Source organism: Bombus vancouverensis, chromosome 4 (genome assembly GCF_051014615.1).
Source record: "Bombus vancouverensis nearcticus chromosome 4, iyBomVanc1_principal, whole genome shotgun sequence".
NCBI classification, from domain to species: domain Eukaryota; kingdom Metazoa; phylum Arthropoda; class Insecta; order Hymenoptera; family Apidae; genus Bombus; species Bombus vancouverensis.
The window spans coordinates 18,663,468-18,688,750 of record NC_134914.1 but is presented as its reverse complement, the minus strand read 5'-3'; the positions used below and the strand labels follow the sequence as shown (position 1 = coordinate 18,688,750).

The 25,283-nt window shown below is 39.0% G+C and overlaps 1 protein-coding gene across 1 annotated transcript in view; it reads left to right on the top strand.

The window, feature by feature from the left end:
• Nucleotides 1–25,283, top strand: part of LOC117166673 (zwei Ig domain protein zig-8) — a 249,691-nt gene that overhangs the window by 214,055 nt on the left and 10,353 nt on the right. The window contains exon 6 of the mRNA XM_033350871.2: nt 7,914–8,053. Coding sequence (XP_033206762.1) covers nt 7,914–8,053 — 140 coding nt within the window. The remainder of the gene's footprint in view (nt 1–7,913; nt 8,054–25,283) is intronic.

Sequence of the window (25,283 nt, the reverse complement as noted above, 5' to 3'; positions counted from 1 at the left end):
GCAACGTGAAAGCTGGTGATTATTTTTCGTGCTTGCGTAATGAGAGGGACAGAAGAAAAGCTATTTAGTTACGTTTTTCATCGCTTTTTATTCGCCATGATACCGTAACGCTCGTCTAACAATGACGAATGTTTAAGGGTAGATTTACCGAGACATTTATAGACGTAGAAAAGTTGATTTATTTGTAAAAAAGTTTCTACCTGTGTTACCACGGTTTTAAAGTTTGTAAATGTTCTTTATAGCAGAAGAGTTATTAAATGCAAAAGATTTATCTGGTTTTTTAAAGTACGATTACTCAAAGCATTCGTTCAATCTTGTTACTTCTCGTTTATGAATTAATCGCTGTGTTATAAGTTTATAAGTGTACGGTCGACCTGGACTTATTAAAGCCTTATTGTTACTATATATTAAAGCGATAGAAGGTCTAAAATAAGCAGCAGTGTACAAGGATCTTATATCAGGACTCCTAATTTATCAAATCACCGAATTCGGACGATATAATCAGACCACGTAATCTCGTTACTCATTTTTCATCAGAAAGTTAACGCGTATACCTAAACTTTTTATCGATACCAATTTACACGAAGCTCCGAACATCTAATACGCAAACGTCGAACACGGGTTTCTCGTGGTTTTGATTTTCCTCTTCCGTTTATGTTTGTTTTGCAGTTTGTGGAAAGTTGACAGCTTCATTGTGCCGTTTATAGGATTAAAAGGCATCGCGAGGAAAAAATGGGCCGGTCGAAAATGCGCGAAACACGAGCGTGTACGCGTTACGCTCGTAGTGGGGAGAACAATCGTGGAATGGTAAATGGCGTGAATATCTGTCCCAGGGTGCCAATCGAGAGAATTCCAGGTCGAGTCGGATCGCATGGATCGATGTCACGAGCTTTGTTACACGAAGTCCGATGGACAATTATCGTCACACGTGTTCTCTTGTGACGCGCGAGCAAAGGCCAACGACAACGCCCGACCTGAATTAGAAACCGTTTTGACCACTTCATTTCGACCCTTTCTTTTTCCCCTTTCAAAACGTTTCCGAGTTGATAGATGTTCCTCTCTTTGTAGTTACTTGAAATATTCCGGACTTTCGTATCGTGGCTCGATAATGCGTTTCTGATCGTTTTTATGACTGTGACAAATTAGCGAGACAGACGTATCTTTACAAATGTAGAAGCTGTCGTAAACGAGTTTCACTCCAAGCTATCGCAATCTTGTCGTCGATGTGGTTGCAATGCGAAGAAATTTCGAAAGATTTCGCACGATGCACGTAACATATTCATAAAAATGGTAATTGTTGGAATATTTTCCATGGGATTATGTCAGCTACTGTATACACGAACCATTCTTATAAGAAACATTCTCTCAGTGTATTTCGTCTATTGTACGAAAGATATTTTACGATATATATGATACTAATATAGGAAATAAGAATAGCGTGCTAGTTTGTTTGGTAACGGTGTGATTTATTTCAATATCGTTCATGCCAACACAAAATCAAGTATGATGCTTCGTCAGTCTATGTGCACGCAGTCGTCATTCGTCACTAACTCCTCTCGTCACAACGTGACGAGACCATACTACTTGACAACGCTGACAACACCACCCCCAACGCGGTCAACACTCTCTGACCACGCTGGCAACGCTAAAGAGCTCTCGAACTCACTCACGGCTACCTTTTATACTTTGGCTTCGGCATAGCTGGCCCGCATATGTCCCATGGTCAAGTAGACCTCAATTACCCAGGATTTTTTCCAATACTACACTGTATACCTGGCACGCACATATCCCATGGTCAAATAGACCTTCTTAACACTTTACCGACCTAGTTAAGCCTATTAATCGGCTTCTTGTCGCCGACAATCTTTCTCATTATTTGAGCAGTAATTTGTTATTTAGTACTAAGGTACCTTGCTCGGTTGAGTCAGTCGCGCTGCTTTGTAAGCTCCCATATTTGAATACCAATTTGAAAAACTTACCGTTCGCGATGAACGAAAAGAATGGTATTGGAGAGTCTAAACCGAAACAGAGCTGAGCTGGCGGTCGGTAAGGTGTTAATGTTAGAATTTAATCTTGGAATTGGGATTAATATTCTGTGGAAGACACAATGTTTATGTTGAAATAATATAATGTGATATTTATTAAACAATTATTTCGAGAGTTATAAATGTGCGTTCTGGAACGTAGACAGTTGGCTAGTTATTCACAGACTGGCTTAGTGACCCATGGCCCTTGAAAAGGTTTAGAGCCCCACTCTCATGTGTCTGTGTGGCGTCACATGTGGCACAGAACCTTCTAGTAGCTTCTCGACGTGCCCATCTAGAATGTTCCATCCATATCCTCACGCTTCTTCCGGCGTCCTTTTGAAAAAGCATGCACGTGCTAACTGCCGTGGTGCATCTCATGGAAGAATCTGTACGACCAAACACTCTATCCCCATGCGACTGATATCGTTGTATTCCTACAGTTAATTATTCAGGGTTTTCACCCGATACTACACTAATACATATAACATCGTATTCCAACCAATTACATCATCCGATCGTTTAATAAAGTGTGAGAAAGCCGAAGGGATGAAAAATGAGAGAAGGGTGAGCGACCAAGCAGGAATTACAGCGAATTTTTTCGCGACATCGGACACAGGGGAACGGAATTTAAAGAAGGCAGGTTAAAGAGATCGGAGAAAAGGGAGGATGACAGTTACCGCAAAAGGGAAAGAATGGTGGTTCGGGTGCAAGAAAGGGTGGAGAGCGAAACTCGGGAAACGAGACTGTTGCCGCGCATTCCAGCGCATCGGGCCGGTTTAAAAATTCATTCGGACGCCATCCTGCAACTTCCTTTTAGCCCCATAACCGTTTCCTCGGTTGGAACCTGCTCGCCTAAGGAGTATCACGAGACCTTTGAGGCGTATCGGCAACGTCCCTCAAGAACCACCGCGAGGGAAACCGTTAGGGCGTTAAGAGCACTTGTTGCCACCCCGTTATCGTTACTCTTGCTCGTTGCTTTCCCTTCCGTCTTCCTGAAATCCAGCCTTTGCGATCTTCCTGTTCGATCATTACAGCCGTGCAATGGGGGAGAAAATCCCGATCTGATTCCAGTCGCGTCGCGTGTTTGATTAAAATATTGGGTTGGCAATTAAGTGATTGCGTCATTAATAACAAAATCTGCAGTATCTGGATACTTCCTTATTTCTGGTAAGTTGCGATTACATAATCGTAAGTGGAAATGAAATTAAACGGACTGGTGGACCTGCAGTGAAATTGGCATCTGCAAGAGCCTTGTCATGTCTTTGTTAATTTTAAGTAAGTTTTTCAGCTCAACTTTGATCGTTTTACGTATAATCTTGTAATTTTGTTGCACATCAGCTAAGAGATAACTAGACGAATCCAAGCAGCTAAGAAGCAAGTATTTCTTTTATGCAATGGAACGATATAGCAATGATAAATAATATTGGTCATTCGAGATAACCGAATGCAAAATAAACGCTGATTCATCGTCGCGGACGTTTTCGAAAATACGAGTTAGCCGGAGGAAGCAATATTTCGGCGTACTTAAGGTAGCTCTCGGAGAAGTTCTCGAGCAAATAATCGAAAGAGAGTAACAACACTTGCCCTAGCCATCTTCAGAGGTATATAACCCTAAATCTAAGTGCCCAAGTGTTTCTCAAACGTTGGTATATTGCGTATCACGGTTATAACCTCTGTCAAGGAACAGGCACGAAGAAAAACGACGTGCAATATTAAATTTGGATTGCTCGGCTAACTAAAGCTTCTTAAACCTGTGAAAAGAATAGTCTGCGAAAGGGAATATCTTTCATTTAGAATTTTCACGGCGGAAAGAAAATATCTCGTTTGCAACTTTCACTATGAAAATAATTTTACTCTCATTTCGAAATATAAGACGTACGTGTACATATGTATGTCCGAAGTAAAATATGTTATATAGATAATTCATGAAATTTTCACAAAGTTCGTGTTATTAAATATTTCGATAACGCTATTTCGAACTTTCTTGAGGCATGTAATATATGTAAATACATAATTTGTGTAAAATAGCGTGTATAAAATATTTAATTACAGGGAGCAAGTAAATTAAAAACTGTGTTACGCGCACAGAAATTCAGAAATAAAAGAATTTATGAATCTACGCATAGACGTAATAGTTTTGCATTCTACTGTATCGACGCGTACATCGTTAATTTCGTTTCTTGTTCTATAAATCGACTACGATGAAACGACTCTATTGAGACAAAACGCATCGAACAATACGCTAATTGAGCTCTCTGTAACTTTTCATTCGACATTTATGAATTCGCCCGCGTAACAGAAAAAATATTTTCCCGGCATTCGATTGATTTTATTTCGAAAATATGGTTACTGTCCTCGCCGAGTTGTGAAAAAGTTTTTCGGCAAAAATCCATTTCATCAATTTCATAGACAGCCGTAATTGAATGTTTGTTTTTCAAATAAATTGATAAAATAAAGTGAAATTGTACGCGATAAAGACACTAGGTTTGCATACGTAGAATTGGCAGCTCCAAATAATATGATTTGTTTTCGACCCATCGATTGTTGCTCTCTGCCGTATGAAAAATTTAGTTTTCAAGCATTTTTTTGTTGAAAATTTCGATGCTGGACATGTAACGTTTCTAGATCTCGTTTAGATTATCTTGCTACCTGCTTAATGCAAGATCTAGACCATTTAGATATTGAATCTCTGGATCTAGAATTAATTGCCCGAGGGAGGCAATATCTAGATCTTCCACATCTACGTAGGTCAACGCCACGTATCAAACGCTGACTCTATGTATCTAGGCCTTCATAGAAATATTTACATTCGCTAACTATAACGTAAGAATAATAACATAATGATACGGCATAACGGTAATTAGATACTTGTATGACGTAACGATGATATAATTTATAGGCATTGTAATATAATAATAATTGTGACGAACGATGAGACGTGTTGGTTAACACTAGAACTACCACATCAGTCAAATTGACTGGCCTTATAATTTTATTTTAAGATTCCTAATTCTTGTTATATTTTCTTCCACAATGATGTTACGACTTTCGCAACGATAACTAAAAGAATGATATAATGCATTTTATTTCGTTTTTTATGTATTCAAACTGAAAATAATTTTGTATCAAGGCTATTTGTACCAATAGCAGTCAAAATGGCTGGTACTTGTCAAAGCGTAAAAGGGTGCTGCGATCCGTTTATCGAACCCCGATTAACCAGTTTCCTCGTTTTCTACAACTTGCCACGCGTTTTTCAAATTTGTATCAGATATCAGATATCGGGAAAATTCCGGATCGATCGCTAGATCGCTACATGTTAACGCCAGAAATACCACTCCAGTGAAAATGACTGGTTCTACAATTTTATAAATGTGTCAACATTTTAGATCGATCATGGACCCAGATGGATTAATAATACCAAAAATGTACTACATAACATGGAATTCCTTTTGTAAGAAAGTAATAAATCGATAAATATAAAAATATTCTATTATTACGTATTTTGTAAAGTCCGGTCATTTTTACTGATTTTGGTAGGAATAGCTTCCTGTTAACTATCGGTAGTTCTAATGTTAAATTAATAACGAGACCAGTTGGTTTCGTCAAATAGATTTACAGATATTTTTCAAATGTAAAATACAGAGTTAATCATAAGCGTTGCTCGCTCGATGCTATTCGTTACAAGGATACTCGATACTGAAACTAATTGTTATGCTGATTCGCTAGACTTGTTATACTTACTCCCTCGACTGATGATCTCGACGACTGATGTCTGGAGAACATGGTCGTCTATTTATACTTTTCGAGGGAGAGGGGGTTCCCGGAAGGTTTGAACTTGTCTCCGGTTGACTCTTGCACGTAGCAGCGACATTGCTTTGTCCAGAATTTGTTTATTACATTTTGTGCGTCGTAACTGTGTTAATCCCCTGTGGCAAAACAACGGCATGACGCAAAACAACGTCCTATGACGCATGTGCCGCTACATAATAATAATAATAATAATAATAATAATAATAATTGTTGAAGTGGTCACCACTTCTAAGAAAACTCTACATCTGGTCTTTTTAGTTTTCTCAAGCACCGAAGCCATCGACAGCGTATAGACGAAAGACTGGGACGAAGGCAGACCATAAACAGTAGATAGGCGTTGGCTTCGGGGTTTTCAGTTATATGGTAACACTGCTAGCGTGCGGATCTGGAGCAGCTCGAGTTGTATTCCTACTTGTACTTACACTTCTGTATGAAAATATATTTTCTACCTTACAATTTATCCACGCGTTTTTCTGTTCATACATCTGATAATCTCAACGATAATAATCATTTCTCGAATTTATGATAATATGGAAATTCTACATAGTCGACAATTTTTCTATGCCACTCTCTATAAGAGTGTTCGAATGCTAATCGAGGAAAAGAATTTGGAAGAAATTTTTTGTAAAAATCTTCTTTATTTATCGCTAAGAATAAAATTGATTCGCCCTGCGGATAGATCGTTTTTCCATACTGTGATTGAACATTGTCGCCGCTTAAGAGAACGCGCGATAACAGAACATTCCTCGAGTGTTTTCTCGTCGCTGTTTCAAATATACTCGTAAATTCGTTTACGTCATTACCAGTCGGTGCGTCCCGTAAATCGAACGAAAGTGTTTCCTGTTGGATAGGCTACGGTATTTTAAGGGCGCGTAATATGGTCCGCGACTGTTCCATTCCACATCTTCGGCGAGGGTAACGGAACTCTGGAAGAACGGTCGATCTGTCACGAGCAGACGCTTCACCAAGGGTGCAACTTGATTTACACTCTCTTCTTGCCCTTCTCTCTTTTCTCTGCGCGCCAAAGAAAAACCAACGATTTTTCCAACGAACAAGAGGACTACTTGGAGATTTTAAGGAAAGACAGAACGTGGTACATTCAGCTCTTCGAAAACTCTCGATAACTCTGACCATGATTATATTGGCTTCATTGTGTAACAAAATTGCGGAAACATTTCTGGTTGGTATCGTTCCGTTGGGTTTCTTCCAGTGGGTTTGGGGCTGTTGAATTTCCTTGTGTTATAGCTATATCGATCAACTTTACTGACGTATCGTATGTACCCATCAGCTTTGGAATAATATATAACAATACATTCATTTTGTAACACGTATTTTGTAGTACATTTTTTCCCAGGGCTTTGATTATAAAATTACGAACAAAAAACCTGGAAATGATTTTATTCTCTTAGTAAATATTATCACAGCTACGTATTATCGTTGCGAGGTTGATTTTCCGCATGAATCGTGTTTCAATGAAGTTTTTCACTTGGTTCTGATTAATTACTCTGCAAATACCATAATAAATACAACAGCGCGCATGTACTTTTTCCAATTACTATAAATAAAATGATGTACGATCTGCCAGGAATATTTGTCCATTAAAATACGAATATCGCGACCAATGAACAACTAACCTTCTTCCCATTATCATCTCTTTTTCCATCATAAGCACAGGATATCAACGACGAAATCTAGTCAAAGTTCTCAGGCTTCAAAGCCACGAGCGGAGATTGAATGTATTCCACGACGATTCTCTGGAACGGGTCAACGACCCACGAGTAGAATAACAATCCATCCAGCCGCCATTCTTCACAGGTTTTATCCGCCCTCGAGCCCCGCCGTCTTTCCGTTTCTTCCTCGACCTTTCCGTTTCCTCTTCGCTCGTCCTTACCTTCTTATTCTCCGCTCAAAGCAAACTCCTTTACCTCTGGTCATTTTCCGTGTTTGCCTGAAAAGCCAGCAAAGAGCAACCAAGCTGCAAGAAGCCATTCGCGTCTGCTTTTCGTTAAACGATGAAACCACATCGACTTTGTGGTTTTCGTTGCTATGTGAGATCGTTTCTGCTTTCTGTTTCAGCGTGAAGACTGACATGGGCGCCAGCGGCGCGATATCCAGGCTCTACATTGCCAACGCGAATAAAAAAGACAGCGGGAATTACAGTTGCGCTTTGGCGGATGTCGCGGCAGCTACCACGGTCTCCGTCCACGTGTTAAACGGTACGTTTGTTTCTGGCCAACATTCGATTACTTTCGAACCATTGTATTCGCTGTTGCGTACCACTTTCTATCGTCTTCTTTTTTTTAGTCTTAATACAAATTCTCTTGGTCCTTTCTCAAATTGGTTAACTCCAGCTTTTCGTACTTTAGCGTCGAAGCTCTTGATTCACCCCGACGTTATGCATAACAATTTCATTAATTTTCTCTACTTTCTGTTTTCCGAACATTATGAAATGTATACATTGTCTTATTAAAAAATGTGATCAAATAATTTACACTTATTTATGAAATTACAATATACAGGGTGGTTGGTAACTGGTGGTACAAGCGGAAAGGAGGTGATTCTACGCGAAAAAAGAAGTCGAAAGTATAGAATACAAATTTTTCGTTTGAGGCTTTGTTTCCGAGAAAATCGGTTTTGAATTTTCGCTCGGTACGCGTGCGGTACGTTATAACGGATCTCACTGTAGATCGTTGTCTCGATGGAAAAATTGAAAAAAAAATTGTTATTCTATATTTTCGACTTCTTTTTTCGCGTAGAATCACCCCTTTTCCCCTTGTACCACCAGTTACCAACCACCCTGTATATTCGTGAAATGTTTCTATAGATGTTTAAGCATTTTCGCAAGCGTGTGTGCGTCATGCATGAACTGTCGAAAATGTAAATACGTGTTTGTATAGTCAATATTTCAGTAGCAGATGTGTATAAGAATGGCAGCCATTATGATAATTTGGTTCGTTGAAAGTGAAAGTTTGTAAACTGTTGGGAAAATTTGTAGATATCCTTCGAACACCCGAATATGTTAATATTATTGAAATTCGAATATTTCCTGCGCAGAAAGATAATTTAAAATTTGTAAAATATACCTGTGAATACTTAGATACATAGTTATTTCTCGCGGAATGCAATTTCATTATTTTATAATTCCTTCACTGTTTTGGTCATGTACCGTAAATTTCACTATTTTTATAGAAGAATATCTAATAATTAAATCGATAGCTATAGGTGTCAAAAATTTATAAAATCACTCGATCGTTCAAAAAATTGTCGATCTTCGAATTATTTAATTGCTGAATTAAGTAAAAGATAAGAACGACTAACGATATTTCGATCGCTTTCTAATTGTACATTGTACAAGCTTATTACCATTAAATAACATTGATATACTTCATTTTATACGATTACACAGGTACAGAATTCAGAAGCATTAAGGCAGTTTTTCACAATCAATCATAATGTCGACAGAAATGAAGATTTAACCATGATGTATTAGTGAAATGTCGCTATTCCGAATGACAGTAGTGAAGCAAAATGATTAACGACACAATCAACCAGTGCATGACACGAAGTCATTATAAAGTGATTAAAATTCCAAAGTTTAATCGTAAAATATAAATATGGGAAGGATACATTCGTTTTAACGACGATTGCACGATTACGATCGCTAATAAACGTCAATATACTGTTCTATTTTATAATTAAGCTTCTAATTTCATCATTACAATGGATTAAATAATTTAATTTCTATTTTGAAATAATCTTTTCAAATTCAATATAACTATTTTATTCGTATATCTATGTTTTTACATTTTTTAAGATTTCTACTTTTGAAGAACATTTACAAAAGCAAATTGTCTTGCACATAGTTTAACATCGGCGATGAAAGTGTCAAAAATTCCAGTTATACGATACAAGAGAATAATGAGAACTTTTAAATTCGAATAATTATAATAATTTTTGCAATAGGAGGAATTAAATTTTGTATCTAAAAAAAGAAAAAAAAATATTTGTGGAGCTGTTATTGTCGACGTTTCAATGTCAAACTATTTGCCTTCGTTCGCGAAATTTCAAAAACGAATATTAGGACGGAGTGTTGGAAATGAACTGGCGGTTGTTTGAAATAAACTGGCTTTGTGTATTAGACGCGTCGAATGGTTCTGTGTGTCTTTTGCGGACAACTTTGAATACACGTCAAAGTGAATTACGCGGCATAGCCGAAAATTATGCGCAACGACCACGCATATTCCGCGTTTAATATTATGTCGCATAAGTAAACAGAACAAAAACACGCGAACCAGAAATTATGCGGTATTTCCACGTGGATTTGTAAATTCGTTTACAGCCGTGTGAATTTATACAAAACAGAATTACACATAATTCTTTTACTTGTTCGTTCTTTGTGGAAAATTTAGAAAAGCTGAGGAGCACGGATCGTGGTGTGTAAATTTCAAACGAAAATGACACAGATTTTGAAATTAAATTGAAATTAAATATTTGGAATTAGAATCTTGATATCGATTTTAAATAGCAGATATCCAGCAGATAGATGATTTTTATCTTGCACAAGTTGTCAGAGGATTCTGTTATAATTAAAAGCGTTCCATTTGTCTGAAGCAGAAAAATTTTATTATTTCATTTATTATTTCATTTTATTTATTAATTCATAAATGTGGTTCTTTTCGCACAAAAGAACAGATCAAATCAACGCAACAAAGACTCGAATGATAGAACTTTAGATATTAATTAACAAATTATTCGACTTTCCAAAGCATACAAGCCATTTAATAAGCATGTAGTATCATACTTCTACAATCGCTGTAAATGTTTCAATTGGAAAATGGTTTAATTGGTTGGAACGTAGTAATTGAAGGTTTTCAGGCAGATACTTGTTTACCGCAACTCGATTTGCGGAGATTACAACGGTCAGCCTTGGAAAAGACTGGAGAGCTTAATCTAACGCGAGACAAGCCACTGTTCGATAACAATGTTTCGTTTCGCTATTGTTGCTTACGAATTCTTTGTGCTTTTCGACCGTACATTGAAACAGCCTTTTTATATAATTAAATTCTCATAGTTCGCAGAACAGACATTTTGAAATCGTTGATTTAACGTTCTATTTAAAGTTCTGAATTCCGTTTTTCGAACGAATAATGCTGCCTTTGAATTTTAATCGCAGAAAGACAAGAAATCACTGAAAATTGTTTACACATATTAATTATAAAAATGTGACGAAGTTGATAATCAACATATTTATACCATATTTACAGCAATGTGGAAAATTGTTTTCGTATATATGTCGGGTTAACGTTAGGTTTAGGGGCGTGTAACGAATCCTCGTTCGGACTAGCCATCGTTGTTGTACAATAGAGATTATATTTACTGGTATAAATATTGATTTTTACGAAGTTTGACAAATAACCGTGGTGAATGGACATTCGAGATATTAAAGACAATGTTCTTAGGTTCAATAACGAATCCACGGTCAACGGGGTAACTCTTTGTTAAACGTAGAATATATTTCGAAGCACAAAGTAACGTTTGCTGTGACGCTCGGTATAATACTGCGCGTAAAGACGATGCGAAAACTCTGCAAGGTGATCGCAAGAATAAAAGACTGATGGAAATTTTCCTCTCCTTACGATCGCGTTTGTTCGCATATTGGCCGGGGATACCAACAAAATTCCAGCCGCCGTTGCTGGGCAGACCCGCGTAGAGCTGACATTGCTCCTGCCCAGGGTTTGATTGTTAATACAACGTGTGTCCCACGATATTGGCACTTCTCTGTTAGGTAAAAACGTTCATCCCGTGACCGTGGCTACGTTCGACGACCAGTCGTGTCACCTCGAGCCCAAGCCCACTGTCACGAATCTCGGGCAAACATAATCGGATTGAATCATAACAACGTTTTATTATTTAAGTGTAGCTATAATAAATACTCTGGACTAAAGTATTGGGAATCTTCCCAAAAATTGCAAAAGAAAGGCCCCGATGTCCTTTCATCTCCGACATACATATATAACAAAAATGTGAGAAAGTTGCTAATCGAGATACCTAGGTTGCGTTACTGTATTTATAAAAGAGATACGGGTTAAGGGTGTACATTATTTTAACGACACACTGGGTGTACCATTCATTACATTGTATATTGCGTTACATTTTCCTCTTGTTCAGCGTTTCCTCTGGACTGCGTCCAATTTTCTAGAGGGACCATCTGTCCTTTTTCCTCTCCCATCTTCTTTTTCCTCTTACTCATATTAAACTTCAGTATCCTGGAAACTGTACGTGGAGGGTAGGCGTGTCTCCACCTGCAACGGGGACTTTGGTTTTAAGAAACTTTGTAATTTCGTAACTGACGGCGTATTTATGGCGTTACTAATCAAAGCTCTTACTTAAGAGTTTTGAGTTAATGGCTCGTGGATCATACAAATTTTAAAACGATGTTTCAACCTAAAGTTTTTATTTTGCGATCGTGAGCAAATTCTATAATTCTTCTTTATGAATCCTTGTACTTGCTTCCGATATTTTCATCGATTTCGTACGACACTTTTGTCCGGAACGATCTTCGATTCAACCAACACACATCCGAAGCCAATCATTTATCGTAAATATTACGCATAATTGCGAAGAAGCTATGAAACGATATTTCAAACATTTCAGCAATATCGAAGAAAATGATACGGGAAAGCACATACGTCGACAACGAAGTATCGTACGAAAGAAATTATATCCTGTATTCTCGATTTATTTTTTCACCTAGGAATCGTGTCCTTGTCAATTGCACTATGATTACTGCGACATCCCGTGGAAGCGACGCATCCATCGAAGATAGTAAATGGAAGGTTAGAAGCGCAACTATAATATACAGCACGTTTGTTTAGCAGTTTATCGAGCAGGTGATCTATCGGGTGTGTGTCTCGGTTAGAGCGAACGTCGGGGCCTCTGTTTCTCACTGATAACGGTGTTTGGGAGGCTCGAAGGGGAACGAAAGATTATAGCCACCTCTTGCGCGCTACCGATAGAATTTTCCAAGCTTGTGCACGGTCGATAATTCATTCTCTATGGCTTCTCAACGACGTCGCTGTCTATTATTCTTCTTTCCTTTTCCTTTTCGTTCCATTCTCTCTTACCCCACGTCGTTTTCGTGCCGTTTATGAAATCCAAGCCCGTGGAATACGGATGAGTAATCGAAGAAGTTGAGAAACACGACACGGGGGCTCATGAAGAGTCTGCCAATGACGGCTCGCTCGATTGCTGTTCGCGGATACCCGTTTCATCTCGATTTTCATTTCCCTCGAGACATTTACATAACCGACCATGTCATCCAACGGGGAACTGCCGCTGCAAGAAAATAGTCTACCGTCTGCTGTTAAGCACGCCGGACCGGAAAGCCACTCGCCGATGCAACCGAACAACTTCCGATCGAGCTCTGTCGCGCAATTTCCGTTCCACTCCTCGTTCATCGTTTATACCGCCGACTTGGACTTTTCAAGAAGTCCCCGCTTCTTCTTGCGAAGCTGCTTCGGCGAGTAATTGTTTTGCGAAACGGAGTTTCACGATCGAGGAGTAGGACGAAGATCGCCATGTGTATCCTCGCGAGAATATCTCTATGCTGCTTCGAGATACGATCGTCGAGGATTTCGTGGAAATTTTTAATTTACAAGGAAAGTAACAATGAAAAAAGTGGTAGAAACAGTGGGAAAGATCAGGTATTTCTTTCTAGATTTCGTAAACATTCGCGTTTATGAACTGTGAATAAAATATTAACCTTTTTACCACCATTTATGCTGAAGTAATTACCTGCAGAAAAACTCTACATCTTTATTTATGTATATTCGTGACCTGGAGACCGCTGTTACGAAGAGAATAGAATTTAGTGAAACAAAAATATTCTAAATAAGGAGAGGTCCGTATTATTGTGCCCTTGAATATAAATTTTTGGGTTACAAGGTCTAGGAACAAAAGAACTAATAAATAGATTTCTGTTTATGTTCTTTGTGGCCTTTAGCTAAAGCTGTAAGGTTAACATTTTTGCTAATGTTCTTTTGCTATAAATATATGAACGCACACCCTATTTTTCCATTGTATTATGACACTAAGAAAGTAAGGATTTGGATCAGCATAAAGTTATACATTATATTTATACCTTTATTTATTTCAATATATTTTTCTATTACAAATTCATCCACCCGTTCTTCTATCAGTCAACCTCAACGATATAAATTGAACTCACTTTGTAATTAGCTGATAAAAGTTGCAGCAGAGTATACATGCGTATAAAGATATTTCTTAAACTGCAAGCAATACGTCAACTCGTTGCACTATGAGAATTTTCTTGATTCGATGGACCAGCAACTTCGATATCGTTTCTATATCTATGATCGTCGTGTGTTAAAATTATCATGATTCTTTGCTTCTTCTTTTGTAATTACATCAACGCGAGTAGAATGTGTATATTATGTTATGACACACATATTGTACGTTATGACAACCATGCACGCAAAAATATTTTACAAAAGATCTACAATTTCACAGATAATAACGCAACGTCGAATACAATGCCGTTGGCGAATTTGACAGTTTCTTGGCCTGAGCAACATGTAACTGAAAAGCAAGGTGTAGATATACTTTCATCAGAGTCCCAAGAGGAAATAGTGATAACTCAAGAAAATGTAGTTGAGCCACCTTCAATTGGTTGTTCTCAGACACACGAAATAGAAGTACGTGATTTGAACACGTCTAAACATCCTCTCTACTTAAGCCTGCACGAATCAACGAGTCTTTTAGAGCATATATCCTTGCACATTCGGAATTAGTAATGGTACTTCACCTTCAGCATTTGCGTTAGAAGAAGCTCTCTATTATTCTTTTCACTTTTCTTACAATTTACCGTTAATTTCTGTCGTTCGAAAATGGTATCTCACTGGGGGTAGCCATCCACGTGTTACTTACCAATTAAGCTAGAAAAATTTACCAACTGTCCAGCTGGACAAATTGTAAAGTATAAATTAAATAATAAAAAAAAAGAAACAAAAATTCTGTCGTGAACATATATCGGTATCATCGTACGATATTATCTCACCACAAAAGAACGGAACGACGATAACAAGCAGATACTTTCTGACCACCGCTTGAGGGGAAAAATAGCACAGGACGATTCTGACGACAGATCCGAGAACTTGTGATTCGTGAAGTGCGAGGCCCCGAGCTCTTTGTATCGCTAAGTTTCAAATTTATTCTGCCGTTCGTTCGCTTCGCCCTCGTCAACCGTCCTTTCTCGTTCCTCTTCCGGTTTCCGATCCTCGAGGAAGCCACGGTGTTTCGTATGCGGCTGGCCCCTTCCTCCTCTGTCACCGGTGCTCATGCATGGCGTATTCATGGAAAAGTTCTTCGGAGATATTCAGGCCGACTCATTTCCCTCGCCGAGTCTTCTCCTTTCGACTCTGCCGCGCTTTTTCTTCGCTCCCTTCCTTTTCACCCTCTTGCTCTTCCAGTTTCGTCGCGATTTTACTCGAGATTCTCTAGATTTCCCTTTTTACCAGATCGACCTTTGAATCCTTCGCTTTACGCACGATCCGCAAAGCTTTGTATCATCGCGTATACGCGGAGCCCTTGTCTCTCGACTTCGATCCATTTTTCCGTAAGTTGCTTGTCTCTCCGTTTACGACGGATGATATCGATGCAGTAGAGAAAGAGTGCCTTTATCTCGTATCTCTAGCGAAGCGTTTCTACAACCTGGGTACTCGAACCGGTGATCGATGCGCTCTGTTATTTGTGCGACGCAGCACGTAAGTTGCTCCTTTTCGGCCACTTTGTTTCCTCGCGTCTCTTTTCCTTGCTCGTGAGTTATTCGCCACGCTTTGTCTTTCCAGATCGTTTCGTCGGAACACGCGTTACGTGAAACGAAACGCGTAGATAATATATACGATTTCTGAGATCAAAATTGCAACAGTAGTATTACGATGTTACCCGACTGGATCGACGCACCACGTGCGTCAGTAGATTGTAGTAGACGAACAGACACTAAGCTTCATGTTCCTCGTTAAGTAGGTATACAATATTCCACTTATAAACGGCATACGCAAATTTACGTCGGTTCTTGAGATTTAAAAGGCAACAGTCGCGTCATCAGTGCTAATTAGACAATTAAACCGTTACGACATACCCGTCAGCGAATATTTGAATTTATGTAACGTACGGGTCTTATGTACGAGACTGAATGTATCACAGAAATATATTTGACGTGAAAAAGATGCAAAATTTCGTTCCGTATTTCCTATAATATTCAACATTTTCGGGTTGAGAAATTTTCTAATCCATTATCAAAATTACCGATTCGAATAATCTGCATCTCGTAGTTAAATAAAAATAAAACACGGAATGCTCGCATCCACTCCATTTCATTTCGGAGCGCGTTGCATTTCTCGGAGCTAAAAAGCTGAGCGGCTCTGTGTATCCGAGTGACTTCCTGCCAGCATCGAACGACGTTGCCCCAGATTTCTCAACCTCTCTTCCTCCTCCGCTTTTGGAACAACGTAAGCCCCCGGTAACTTTTGTATCCGGAGGAAAATCGAGTGTAAGTCGAATCGATGAGGCTCACCGTCTCACACGATACATACGCCGCTAAACGCGGGCTTTAGATCGGAAGATAGAAGTGGCTTTTGAAGTTTCCAACGAAGAAGGGTGGAAACTGCTTCTCGCGGGGCTTTTCGCGGCTCGGACAGCCCGGAAGTATCAGAACACCAGCCGCGGAAGTATCGTGCATTATTTACCATGGATTACCATGAGTCGAGTCAGCGAGCCGACCTGATCATATTCGCGGCGAAGCTTCCGTTTTTTCAAAGAGACGAGGCGAATAACGAAGACCTGGAAAACGAGACTATTTGTTCCGCCACAGTTTTTCCGCGTCACGGGGAACACCGTGATTTAAGAGCGTCGAGTCGAAATTGGATAAAGCGGAGAGAGGGAGGTATAAAGATGTGAGATACGGATGATTGACAGACGAATTTTGTATCTCAATTATAAAATCACCCAGATATTTTCCATTCTTATTCATATGATGCTGGTTAATAATATTAGGTTGTCGGAAAAGTGTCTTTCTTTTACAGACACGTCTTTCGCAACGGCGTATCTTTATACAGACATGAAACCTAATCTGTCGAACGTTGTGATCTTTATTTTGATAGAACAAAATGGATCATACGTAATTCGCTAAAATAATATAAAGCGGAAAATGTTGTGCATCCATTACTTCCTTACAAAACGAAAGAAACTTTTCGGACGACCTAATACGTTTCAAATCGCTTGAAAGCTACTGTCGCTTATTTTATTGTTTCGGGTGAGGAATAAATATCGAGGTATAATTTAGCGACAGAATATTTCTTACAGAATAGAATGGTCCGCGATAATTTTTCTATTACCCGTATCGCTTTCTCGTCGCTCCGTTTTTCGATAATCGCGGAATTCTGTGATTAATCTCGTTTCTTGGGATTGTAACCTGGTCCTGTTTTACGAAGGAACTAAAGCATAACTTATCTTTAACGATATTCCATCGCAGTTTAAAGAATTATATTGTTCCAATTTCGTACCAACGTATTCGCTAGCAGCCAACGGCGGCGAATTCGCAGTCTACTCGCGTGCACCTTGCTTTCGACAAAACGACGAATCTTGCCGAAAACGCGAGAGAGTGGTACGACGTGGAAATTCCGTGCCTCGATTTCCGGCGCGAAAATGCTCGGACGATTACGTTTGCCACGGCCAGAGGGGTCGATCGTAATTCGCATGTTCTCCAACTGTCGTTTTCACGAGAAACGCGACTTGGTCATCGTAGATGGACACACGTAGAACGCGTGGACGTTTGACGGAACGTTCGTAGACCAGTCAGTCTACATGCGGAATTCTCGAAAGACTGTTTCAGGGCTTCGAGTCTACACTGATTTCGAATGCGACTCGCGACTGCTCGACTACTTGTCAAGCAAATTCGCATTACTTCCAGCATTATTCTGGCCGTCCTTGTAGTTACCTGCATACAACACCTCAGGCAATAACTCTGCGCTATCCGCGTCTTGCATACACATCGCTCTCGCGCGTCTTCTCGATCTAACGCGTCCAACGCTTTTGGTGATCGAGCGAGAACACGACAAAACGAAGATACACCGCTTATGCAGGTATATATGTATTAGGACCGTTGTTTTACGTCGTAGATTAGCCAAAAAGAAAAAAAAAGAAGAAAAAAGGAAGAATTAAGTTGGAAGACTCGTTTCGTCATAGTTAGCAAAATTATTCGATAAAGTTTATTTTTGTTATTATAGGAAATAAGATATATTGCTAGTAATACTCTCTTGTAATTCAAAATTTGCTACATTCTGGCAAATCGTTTTTGCCATATTCTCGTATCTGGGCTTCTCGAACTAACCGAGAATTAGATATCGAAGCTTTAGACTGTCGTTTCGTAACTGAATTCGTAAAGCCCTCTAAACTCCCACTTTTAATTTAGAATACACAAATATATTTAATATTCATCTCTGCATCTCCATTTAGATTGCTCCGATCTCGCTAAATCCTCCAATTATTTAGCATGCGAGTATCTCCAAATCTTCGTACACAAAAATCTCAGTAAATCTTTTAATTATTCGACGTTGAAGTACCTGCAAATCTTCATGCAGGAAACTGCATCACCTCCGAACTAATCCGCGATAAAATCTGTAACAAATTTACCGATTGAAATATCGTTTTCTCGACAAAAGCTTCCGGCCGTAAATAGCACGTCTATGAACCGCGAAACGAAATTAATTACGCGATAATACACGTCGCTCGAGTATTATCTTTACGCGCTAGACAACGGTGATAATTTACAGCGCATAATTATACGTTGTTTGTCGAGTATCGTGTACAGGTGCGCCCGCGAGCATCATCCTAAGGTGGAAAGAACGGTCAGGGATGGTTTTAATTTCGATGCAGCGCCATCTCGCCACTGTTCCCTTCTTCTCTTTCTTTTCTTTACAATTAATATACATTACCCTTGGGGTACGTGGCGGTTATTAATTAAACGTGAACCACGCTGCAGATGAAACACATTAGTCGACGTTATCTGCCCGAGGGTTTCGACGAATCTCCCTTGTCCTTACCTCCCTTTCTATTTCGCCCCTTCTCTCAACCTCGATTCTTATCTTATTCTATTGTCTCGATTGCTGGAAACCTTCCGTGAAACTATCGTGACCGGTATATACAGGGTGTCGCGAAACGGGCGTGGCTTTTAGTTAAGTCGTTTAACCTTCAACGTCTCGAAATTTAATCTCCAACTTTCCACGGAATAATCAAACTCGTTGCGTATTACGAAACAGCAGCGATATTTGATACAGCAGCGAAGAAATGAGAAAAATCGTGTGCTTTAAGTCCGGCAAGAAAAAATATCGAAAACGAGAATATGACTCGAATCACCCTATTTTATATAAATTTCACCTAGTGAAAAATTCATTGTTAGTGTTATATAAATTTTTATCTGCGTATATTATTTATACATAGAACATTGTACGTAATCTGTTTGACGTGAAATAGCGTAGGTTTCGTGTCCGTTCTTCGGACGCATTCTACCGACATTTTCGACGCTTCGATTACTTCAATAATACTTTTCATGCAATTGTTTCGTTTTAGATTAGATGTGTATCTTGACAGAATTTCGTAGAAATACGAACAAAGCGGTTGGATAGTGCGTTGGAAAGACGCGTCTGTTCAAATATACTTCTTCAAATATACGTCTGTTCAAATATACTTAAATATACTTCTCGTGAAAAAGACGTCGTTTGTTTCGGTTCGTGAATCTTGAGAAACACAAAGTGTAAGATAGAGCTAAAGATTAGTCAGCTCGTCCGTTCGTCTACTAACGCAATTTCTAACGTAAACCTAAATCGTTTACGACCCCAACAATTGACTTCAAACGAGATTTTTGTACATGAATATCCCTCGTTATCTCGACGCATCCGGAATCATACTTTGTAAGTATCCTTCAGATATTTCGTGACTTTCCACGGTAGTTGTCAATGCCCTCGAGTCGTTTCGAAAACTAATTTGCCGGTGGAACATTTGAAGGGTTGAAACGGGCTAATTCGAGGGCAGAGGGGAGAATAGGGGTGCCCCGCGGGCCACGTTTAACGAATGAATTCGACCGTCATTCGAGCTCGTAATGAATCGTTTTGCGATTATTATTATTATCGTTTTAATCGTCCCGCGGTTTCTCCCCGTGTGATTCCAGGAGGGTAAATGCCATTCGTTGACGATTTACGGATTTAAATGGAAACGCTTGCTAACTCTATTCAACTATACTGTTTTCCAACGGTTTACGGACCTATATTCAACTTGTTAATGATTTCGATACCAGTTTTGATGAGTTTCCAGTTTTATTACTGCAATTACAGATATGTCGAACTCCTTTTATCAAAGTATCCAAATTAACACGTTTCAAAACTTCGTTCCAATAAGTTCTTTTTTCGTTCGTTTTACATTAAAATATAAGCTATAATATATAATATACGTCACAAATAAATAATATAAATAAATAGTTTTAGAGATTATATAAATTCGATACGAATCTTTCTGACGTTTTGCGAACGAAATTTCGAAATAACTTCGATATAAAGCAACTTATTATCGTACTTGGTACAGTTGCTCGTTGTTAATCGCGCGACTATTTTTAATTCACGCGTTACGTTCGTATCAATTAACACGCGTATAAGGAAATTTCAAGCACCAAACTTTTATCCAGCATTCTCAACTTCGCAATTAAATTTCGAATAGCATTGCGTCGAATGTTGCATCTCCAGCAACTTTTATTCTAAACGCACAAGCGATAACAATACAATTCTTAACGAGAACAAATAAAATCCTATTTTACAATAATTTACGACGACGCTTTCTGCGATTTTAATTCTCGATGACGATATTCCCGCTACGAAACCTCGCTTAAAAAGAAAGGTTCGAATAGCGGATCCGCGAAGCGTGCGCAGCATTGAAAAGAAGCGCAACAAAAGAAGCTGAACAACATGAAAAGCTCGAGAAACGTCTATCACGTTGCATTTCGTGGCGTTGGTCCTACTGCTGAAACACGGGTACCCGTTTCCCGAACGCCGGATTCGTAAAGATAATTGTCGGCTGCACACCACGATGCCCGAATGGAGGTACACGCTCGAGAAGAGTCGAGTGGAAGTGGGTGGAAGGTTCGCAAGTCGCCGTAAAAATGGAAGCAAAAACGTAATGAAAGCCGAGTGGGGAGAACGAGAGTCGGGTGTAAGCGGTTGAAGCGAAAGCAAAAAGGGGCAAATAAAAGGCTAAGAGAAGAAAGAAGCAGAGAGAGAGAGAAAGAGAGAGAGAGAGAGAAAGAAAGAAGTTGAAGACGACGTTAGGGCGTGAGGAAGATAGGAAAGGTCTCGTTCTCGAAAATGAGCAGTTCTTGGCCCAGTTAACGCCTATGAGCAGACAACCGACTGGCTATGGAGTGCTTGGTTCTGGCATGGAGACGGGGTTAGGGAGGTTATTTCGCGGGATGTCACGCCCTGCCCATTAATAACCCTAACCACAAGCTCTCGAGGACTAGGATGTGTCCCCTCTCTATCTCTTCTTGCTGGTTTCTCCTACGGAGTCATGGTTTCTCTCGCCGGTAGAACTCACCCTTCGTAGCCAGCCTCTTGGTCCTCTCATGGTCGCTCTCTCTACTGGGCGAACCACGTCGTCGTCGACGACGACGACGTCGACGGGGACAACGAGCGTGAGGAGTTTGCAAAGCTCTCTCCGCGAGACGTAGTTAACGGAAGCGGTGTACGCGGTCATGTATAATAGACAGAAGGTATCTCCAGAGGGTGCTTGGCAGCTCATTTCGCATACGCCTTTTTTAGTGATCTCGTCCCATGTTCCTCTCCTCTTTCTTTCTCTCTCTCTCTCTCTCTCTTTCTCTCTCTCTCATACTTTTGGCTGTGACTGAGAAACCTTCGACGTCGAGAGTCGAGAGTCTCGCGAGCAACAAACTGCGCTTTTCTCGTTCGTCCCCCGGAGAATTAACCTGACGAGCTAGGAGAACACGATGCTAGCCATGCTGATAAGTTGAATTGGAATGGGAATTCTTTAATGGGACGATGATTGGAGAATTTTGATCGGAAGATTTCGTTTGGACAAAGAGAGACCAGTTATATGGAAAATTGTTCACGTACGTATAACGTGTATGCAATTTTCACTGAAATCAAAATAGAAATCCAGCGATGGAATTGGAACTTCCTTTCGCGTATTATGGAACTTGTACTATCTTCGACGATCTGTCAAAATTTGCGTATTATATTGTTTGGAATATACTTTATCGTATTTATTGGAAGATCGAACAATAGTAAATATTGAAACGCAGTTATGAAAATAGCAATGCTGCAAGCTGTATCGTGATAAAGTACCGTACGTCGAGTCGATACGTTGTAATGTGTTTCAATAAAATATTGCAGACGTATCACGCACTTCACGTGCCTTGCTACTCTCATTGATTCTTTATCCAGAAAAATCGTGGCAGTTTCGACATTTTATTATTTCCTTAATGTTTATTCTCCGTGCAGCAGTAAATACTTTTTCTTCTACAAAGTTGTCAAATATCAAACAATCGATGATAATACCAAACACTTTGATAGGAAAATACTTAAGAAAGTAATTTTCAGACTAAAGAGACATTAGAGATAAAAATTCCATTTCTTTGAATTAAATATCTTTCAAAGCACAAGTCCGCTTCGCATTCGTTTGATTTCGTATATTTTTATATTTTTATTGAAAATCCGAGGAAAACTATTTGTTGATTCAACGTACTATACAAGAATTAACGCAGCAAGCAGATGTAGCACGGTTTAACGGTAAATTTGCCAGTTAATCTTCCGTTTGGCAATGGTTTCATACTAAACAGGCAAAAGTTAATAATTCGTGTCGTCAATTGATAGTTACCTTGTTATGTCAGTTTACCTACTTATAGCAATGTTAAATTAGAGCGAAGAATTAACTGAAAATTACGAATGCCCCGCGAATATTGCAATAAAGTATGGTAAACAGATGTGAAGGACGATTTGTATTCTGACATAATTAATTGGTAATTAGCCGATGATGGAATGTTTCGGTATCGTAATTTGTCGCATTTCGACCAATCTCTAATTGTTTCGGTATACAAGGAACACGTATATGTTTATTCATCGATTTAATGATATATTAGTACGTTACATAGAATCGTATAATTTATTCCATTTACAAACGTCACAGCTTATTTTTATGTAGCGTACAATGATACTTAACGAGATGATGAATACTATTATGTCGCATAAAATTTTATTACATTTACCAACGATGTAGTTTATATATAAAATATAGAAAAAGTGGTTTTACATGTTCGTCTCATGTAATCTTCTTGTTAAACCATAAACATCGACGCTGGAAAAAATAATCGAGACAAATGAAACACAGTCGTTCACAATTTTTTTCACAAAGACCAGAATCTTATCGAGGTTACAAACACTCCTTACCATATAATATATAACAAAGTATAAAATAATAATTAGTAGTATAAAGTTTAACACGTTCGTACTTGCGTCTACGTAAAGGGAAAAGAAGAAGAAAAGAAATACAGTGAGAAAACAGCCCCCATTCGAGATCATTATTTCTACGTTAAATTCAAGTCTCGGCAGCCGATTTTTTTTTTTTTTTTTTTCTAACAAGAAGAAACGAAACAAAAGGGAAACCGAGGAACGAAGGCGAGGCTTGAATTCTAATTGCAGCCCGGGTGTTTTCTTATTGACGTTGCAAATAAAATCTGTGACTAGCCAGTGACGGGAAAGAACGAACGATAGTTTCACGAGGATTTGCAACCGCGTTTTAGGACGTTCATCGTCTTTATTAACGATGCTCGTCGCCGTGGCGCGTCACGCCGGGTTGAATTTAATTCGCGGCAATTTGTAATATTGACTGTGCAAATTATTTCCCCGGCCGTGACGAGGTTCTCCGCCGTGCTCAACAAGTTCAAGTGCCACTTCCGGAACCCGCCACGAGTGCCCCGGCTGCACTTCATGAAATATACAAGATTTTTCACAACGCCACGACCTTCGTGTTTTAGTGTCGGCAGAGCGTTTTAAACCTGCGTTTATTATAAATGGCCGCGAAACTTCGCCGCCCCACTGCGGAGGCTTAACGAGACACGTTAATATTTCCACTGTGTTTCCTTTCTTTTTTTTTTTCTTTTTTCCTCAAATGTTTCCCTCGCCAATTTTCGTCTACATTCCTGGGAAATACGGAAACGCGCTTGTAAATATTTCTTGCGTTCTTTTAATTAATTAAAAAGATGTTTGTTATTCTGTTACACGGAGAAGGTGCGGCGTAAATTCTTACGTTCCGTTTCTAACAAAATTGAACAATCCATTCCGGAAACTTATCGCGATAAACCGGCCAACTCGTAGAAAGAAAACTGTATTTATACGTTTGCATTTATGAAACAAATTGCGTAATAAAAAGCGTAGACGCCTTCATAATGGACATAAAATAACGTGATCGAAAATTGTACCACGCAACTCGACGCTAATTCCTCGTATATCTAATTTATGCTTCGTTGTAATTTGTATCTAACTCTACGAACGATATATTAGCCGTACGATAGATATTTCGTTATTAAATATTTCAGTCTAATTTTTTATCTTTCTTTTCAATTCCGTTTGAAATTATTCGGCTTCTCTTTTAGCAAGACAACTCTCGTTGAAAAATCGGTTAAAATAGAATTTACGAAGTGTATAACAAGAGAGAGAGAAGAATCGAATTTCTAGAGTTCGTTTATGCATCGATTACCCAATCTCTGTGCCATCCACGACTGCGATAGGATCCTGGGATCTGTAGACAAACGAGGCTCCACCTTTCCAGCTCAACTTCTCAACAGTACTCTAGAAGTGCTCGTATTCTTTTACCAGAATATTCGACAAGAGTGCCATCCTCGGGAAAAGACTCAAATCGGTTTTCTCGGAAACGTGCTCGATCATTGTTGGACCAGTGAAATAGACTTGTATTCGGACGATGATGCTCGAGACGATTATATAATCAATTAAATAAATTAAATAAACATTTCCAATCGCTCATAAAAATTTGCGCCTACATTTTATAAAGAAACGATCTCTTTTTTAACAAAGCAAAAAACAAAGTAAATTTCTATAACGATACGTATTTTATGTTTCAACGCGTATGACGATAACCAAGCCCTCAATTCATTTGGTACATTGCAACACGTTAATTTTGCAGTAGAATGTCGTAGCATTTTATTTCAATAAAATTGGCCTTTTATACAGTGTACGAACAATTTTGTAAGCGACTGCATATGCCAATAAGAAATTATGCTTCTTCTATGTCAAAGTCTTCTACTCTCAAAGATAACAAATATTCGTATGCTTTTTGTAAACTTACAAGCTT